The 6,309-nt window shown below is 36.9% G+C and overlaps 1 protein-coding gene across 1 annotated transcript; it reads right to left on the bottom strand.

Annotated features, from left to right (window-relative positions):
• Positions 1 to 802: 802 nt before the first annotated feature.
• On the bottom strand, positions 803 to 5,894 carry LOC134670043 (uncharacterized). Its single transcript, XM_063527705.1, has 2 exons — positions 5,483 to 5,894; positions 803 to 1,533 (listed from the first exon to the last, which is right to left on the bottom strand). The coding sequence occupies exons 1-2, from the start codon at positions 5,798 to 5,800 to the stop codon at positions 874 to 876; spliced, it is 978 nt and encodes a 325-aa protein (XP_063383775.1). The 5' UTR covers positions 5,801 to 5,894; the 3' UTR covers positions 803 to 873.
• Positions 5,895 to 6,309: the final 415 nt, after the last annotated feature.

Below are 6,309 nucleotides of genomic sequence, written 5' to 3'. Positions count from 1 at the left end.
GGGTGCTCGACCAAATGTCATAGAGGGACCCTGGCAGTTTTTGACGCCGCCATTTTTTTTCAATATGGCCGACTTTTTTTTTAAACTTTTTGAATTTTGTCCTAGCGCGCTGAAATTTTGGTCACGGAATCTCGGGGTCCCCTAGATACCTATAAATTTTTTTTTTTGGAAAAATGCTACAATTGCGGGAAAACTGGCCACTTTTATTTTCTATGGCAACTTTTAAACGGTGCGTGATAGGTGGGGGGTGCTCGACCAAATGTCATAGAGGGCCCCGAGACAAAACAAACTGCATTAAAAAAAAAACAAAATGGCCGACTTTTTTTTTAATTTTTTCAAGTTGGTCCGAGCGCGCTGAGATTTGGCATGGCGGGAGATAGAGGCCTCTAGATTCTAATGAAACTAAAAAAAATTTTGGAAAAATTTGTCGAAAGTCGAAATGTTCTCTGATATAAAGTGAGAATTTAAGCAACTTATTGGTAAATTTATCACATCAACAAAATAGCTAACTGTAATAGACAATAATATATGCATAATAACATTTAGTTTTAAGTTATGCCTATTTAAACTTTATTTCAAGTATATTCTCTTGTTTAAACAATAATTTCCATGTTGCAGGAATGTTCTGAGAACATTCTCGAGAACGTTTCCGCTTTTTGGGAATGTTCTGCAATTTGTACATAACTTATATCAAATAATAAAACCATTATGCAACAGAAGTTTGTATGACAAGGATACCTATGCAGTATTTCCTCGAGGAACGTTTATGTATGTGAAATAACCGAAACGAAAGATTCCTGAATAAAATTTATTTCGTACCTATGAGACATGTAGTATTTTACTGTAACAAGTCAAAGAGCACGGCTCATATACTTAATGCCCAACATTTTCTTCATCTTTAATACGTTTTACTTCTAGAGGATCAATCGACTTTAAGCTTTTCCTTTTCAACTGTTGCTTCAAATCGCTTGCATTTTTATTTATTCTTTCAATATCCTGCTTATCATCTTCAACAGTGATCATGTACTCGTAGAAATCTTTATCGGTATTGTCATCGACACCAGTATCATCAGGGCTAATGGTTTCAAATTTGTACATGGGTGATGACCGAGGGGACGACTTAACTGAGTTATGTGACATAGGAGACGCTGATCGAACTCTCTTCTTGCTTGTAGATGGGACACTGTGCGACACCGGCTGAGGTATTTTCACTTTTGTCTTGTTCTTCGATTTGCTTAGCTGTTTTTTCGCGTTGAACACCATTAGTTGCATTTTCTGCATCAAGTCTAACGCTACTAATTCTGGCATTTTTCTCAACTGCATCGACATTGAGCGGCCAAAAAGATCGTATTCATCTTCCTCGGTACTTGCTATTAGAGAGTTTTGGTACTTTTGTTTGTCTGGACTCTTAGATCTTTCTGGCGATTCGTCCATTAGTTGAATGTATTGAGTGCTTATATCAAAAGTTTCCTGGTCGTTCTCGTAATCTTCTTCTTGAAATGATTCTTCTGCAGAGTTTGATTGTTCTTCTCTCTGTAAAACAATCGGATATTAAACAAATGCGTCTCCCTAACCAAATCTTACTTACTCGTATAAAATTTAATAACCACTTTTGTCTATGTCTAGTTTGTTGTGATTATTGTGAATATTAAAAGTATGATTCAATAGCGGTATCCACGTAATAAACAAAGTTAATTTCTTTGAATTTTATAGCCCAAACAACAAAAGAGATTTCTATGTGGGGGTAAGTACCTATATCTTCCCTGGCGACAAAGATCTATCATCATTTTTAAATGTAATTTACCAAAATTATGCAAAGTGGTTTTGTGCAAAATGCATTGTGGAGTTTTATAGGTGGAGACACTGCAATAACGTGTAAGTAAATGTGTACTGTCGTCTTTTTGATGCTGGTTAATACCTATAACCGATTAATTCTCAAATAATTGATTGTCACCCATATATATAGGTAGGTACCTACTCCTAATAGCCGTGCCAAGTCACCATGTTTATGCACATAGCCAATATCGGCAACAACCACACATGACATGTGTAATACTTAGTGTTAGGCACACTGCGGTTTCAAAAGGCTATCTATTTACAAGCCAAGTAGAAATAAACCACAAGGATCGGCGTTATTATGACAATAATATGACATAGCCCAACTAACATTAGGCGCTAAATTTAAGGGTTAGAAGAGATTGATATAAGCGCCTATTTACTCTTTAGGTGTTGTTAGTACTCTAAAAATAGGAGTTATAGCCGGCTATAACCCCGTTTTAACCCCGGATTGGGCACAAATTTTATCACCATAAGATTTATAACAGTGCTACAGTAGGGTTAGCGGATAAAAAAAGAGACATAAGAGCGGTATAGTGGAGCTACAATAGTGTTAATTAATTCTTTAGGAGCTAGATGGGTTGCATATAGGTGACTACAAACTGTTGTAGTAGAAGAGCGCTAAAGTAGTGTTGTAATAGCGTTGATTAAGTACTCAGGATTTAAAAGGGTGCCAAATAAGCGAATACTAACTATTTGAGTAGTAGTGTAGGACCATATAGATGATACTTTCAGCTTTAGATGGTATATTAGCATTTTAAGTCAATATTTGTAACACTCAAGAAGGTAATTGCACATTTTTTCCTTAACCCTATCTGCTTTGGTTGCAGATGTTTCCATTTTGTATTATTATTCGTAAGCTTGCTCTGTGACAGCTTGAAGTGAAATGTAATGGCGGATAATTAAAAGCAAATAATTATTTTAGTTCACTGATGCAGGAGTTATCTGCGGATTTATGATGGCGAAATTAATTACACTGTCAAAAACTATATGTATTACTAACAAAATTTTAATGGGCCTCTGATCCTTTGCATATTTATCTGAATATAATATTTTTTTATTTGTGGTCCACCGTATTTAATTTTCGAAAAATTACTCAATATACGTGAAGTCCGGTTTTAAATATAACAATACTAACATTAGGTCAATATTGAGTAAAAGTATCGATTTTTATGAAGTATTTACGTTCTAATTAATAATTTTTGTTTTGCTTATTGATTCATCGGTCATCTTAACATGGCGCTATAGGCTTAGGTTCTAAGTAAGACTCTAATAACAGTATAAGATGTACTAAGGTATTGAATACCGCTCGTCTGCGACTACATGATCGATAATGGTGACTGATAACTTCTCTTTTCGACTGTAAGTGATACAAGAGAGTTAAGTAGCGATTATGATACACGGAGCTATAAAAGACTTTTTATCGCCTGTTTAGAACCTTAAGTGAAAATTGCAGCTGCTTATTACTCATCTAGATATTAAGGTGGTAGAATTCACTTTGAGCTATAACACTAGCTACTTACGATGCATTATAGCGGCCAAAACGGCTACTGTGGATCTTAAAGCTATACATGGACCTCTTAAAGACCTTGATGTCACCAGAGCCTGTAAGCTTAGAATATGTAGCTATTCTACAGCCGTTCTATGTCTTTAAGTGATAAAATAAGTGCTAAGTGTCGCTTAATTGTTTGTTGGGAGATAATATATACACATGTACCTACTCGTAACAACACAATAGCTAAGGGAGTAGGGTATTCAAAATCTGCATACACTCTGTTTTCTTGATCACCTCATCCGCTCAGCTTTTACTTAGTACTGTCAACATAATACTTGATTGATAATACAGACGCATGCTCCGTATCACTCTAGGTCAGTGTTTTTCAAAGTGTGGGTCGCGACCCCCAGGGGGGTCGCGGCACATGTCCAGGGGGGGTCGCGAAACTCAGTCCAGAAAGAAACTTATGGAAAGCAGATTTCATTTTTTTAACTTAAAAATAATCCAATCCTTTAAAATTTAATGGTCGTTAACGTACAGTATAACGTATCAATAAAACAAAACATTATTAGATAGGTAAACTGTATTTATTAAACAGTTAAATAAGTTAAGATCTGTTATATCAGTCAAATTAGATTTTTTCCAGGAATTAATTACCAGCAAGCTGGAAATCGTCTAAATACCTTCATTTGGTTCTAAATTAGTGTAATCCGAGTTTGCTCCATTCCAGGAGTTGCGGAGAAATTTCTGCTCTTTTTCAGTTTTTTGCTTGTAGTTCAAAAACGGTACGTCCGACGGAAAATTGGCTCTAATTATGGTAAAAATCGATATCTGAGGTTCCGAAAATTACTTTAATATGAATTAGTGCCTAGTCAAACATTGTAAAAAGTGGTTGCCACTTTGAATTTGTTTTTTTTTTTGGTAAAATCTTGTTAAATCCGAAAATTTTACCAGTGTCTGATCCCCAACAACCTTGCTGTTAGTTTGCTGTTAGTTAGTGACATTAATTTTGACGGTGGGTTCCTCTATTTCGAGTGGTTTTGTCAATCCAAGGTAAAATGTCAAGGCTTTCAAAATTTATCCACACCTCCTGGGATGGAGCAAACTCAGATTATTCGCATTTAGGACCAAATGATGTGGAACTTGCTGGGAATTAATTTCACAAAACGCTTTTTTGGATCTCATGAACCGTGATAGATGATTTTCACAGATGATGAATTGATGAATTTTGATTTTTTTGCCAGGCCGACTCGCACTTGGCCGGTTTTTTTAATTTTGATATCGACCATTGATGGACTGTGAGAAAAGAGGTCGTAGAATGTATGGGACCCCATACATTTCACGACGGGAGGGGGGGATTCTTGAATTTCATGGAAAACGGCGAAATAATAATTATATAATTTTTAAAATATGAGCGATACAAATTGGGAATCTAGTGGTATTGGCCACTCTTTTTCAATTCTATTAGTAGAATTTAAATGCCTAGTAGTGGAAATATTATTGCGCGAAATACACGAAATCGAGCGGTCGAATTTCAAAAATCGGCCCCGTGTTCTCTTTCCGCACAGACTCTATATACATATAAAACCGGGCAAGTGCGAGTCGGACTCGCGCACGAAGGGTTCCGTACCTTAAAGCAAAAAAAACAAAAAAAAGCAAAAAGAAAACGGTCACCCATCCAAGTACTGACACTCCCGACGTTGCTTAACTTTGGTCAAAAATCACGTTTGTTGTATGGGAGCCCCATTTAAATCTTTATTTTATTCTGTTTTTAGTATTTGTTGTTATAGCGGCAACAGAAATACATCATCTGTGAAAATTTCAACTGTCTAGCTATCACGGTTCGTGAGATACAGCCTGGTGACAGACGGACGGACGGACGGACGGACGGACGGACAGCGAAGTCTTAGTAATAGGGTCCCGTTTTACCCTTTGGGTACGGAACCCTAAAAAAACGTAGAAATGGGGTTTGGGGGTCGCGAAAAAAATTTCGTGGTCATAAAGGGCCGTGACACCATAAAGTTTGAAAAACACTGCTCTAGGTAGTCTGTTATTGAAATTTAGACATTTGATTTTCTACCTTAACGTACTGGTATTGAAGTCGTGTTTTAAATTAAGTAATTTATACCAATATATTTTAATAAAACTTACTTTAGTCATGTAAGGTCCCGTGACATCCAGTATAAACTTCAAGGCGTCATACGCGAACCATTTTCTAACGTCATCTCTTTCATGATCATCCTTCATCTTACTCGTCAATCGATGGTGTTCCCTGTGAAACGCACTCCGTAAATTCTTTATTTTCTTCCTTACACCGCACTCGTCCATTCCGTACTTCTGTCCGAAAGCGATAAGGATTTTACGTTTCTTGCCGTTATGTTTATAGTTGGGGTTCCTTATATCCCATAGTACTTTGCATTTTCTGTAGTCTTTGATGAAGTTTAGTAATTTTTCGTTCGTCCATTCCATTATTATAGCAGACTCGCGGTAAAAATAATTTGTGATAACCTAAAATGGCGCACGCCGTTCGGAAACTGGGTGCGGCAGCGTGTGGCATGCGCGACTGGGGGCCGCAGGTGGCCGCAACTTGGTGCGGTGTGCCGCCGTGCCGCGCAACACTAGCGCTAGCGAGCTTAGCGGCATCTAGCGGCAGAGGCGCGAACTAGTACGAGCGCCTGGTCGCTAGGGTAGTCCACTAAGAGCACCATGCCATTATTCCAGATAATAATTACCGCTATTGTAGCAATAGCGGTAATATTTATTTGTACCTGTTTGTATTTATATCTTATATCTACTCAAAAGAAAATAGGGGCCACTAAGAATGTTGTTCAGGAAAACTAATTACATGTTTATTGAAATATGGGGATTGTGAAAGAAATGACTGCTTGTTTAATATTTTGGCTTTTCTGACCACAATAAAATATTATAACAATAATAGTATGTTTGTTTGTGGTTTAGTATTAAAGATAATCATGCAA

Source organism: Cydia fagiglandana, chromosome 13 (assembly GCF_963556715.1).
Source record: "Cydia fagiglandana chromosome 13, ilCydFagi1.1, whole genome shotgun sequence".
NCBI classification, from domain to species: domain Eukaryota; kingdom Metazoa; phylum Arthropoda; class Insecta; order Lepidoptera; family Tortricidae; genus Cydia; species Cydia fagiglandana.
Note: the sequence above shows the minus strand (reverse complement) of the source record. Positions and strands in the feature narration are given on the sequence as shown.

Excerpts from the sequence above, each read along its gene's own strand:
- LOC134670043 (XM_063527705.1), bottom strand. The coding sequence starts at position 5,800 with ATGGAATGGACGAACGAAAAATTACTAAACTTCATCAAAGACTACAGA. Across the intron at positions 1,534-5,482 it reads CGGGACCTTACATGACTAAA|AGAGAAGAACAATCAAACTC; the intron begins GTAAGTTTTATT and ends ATTGTTTTACAG.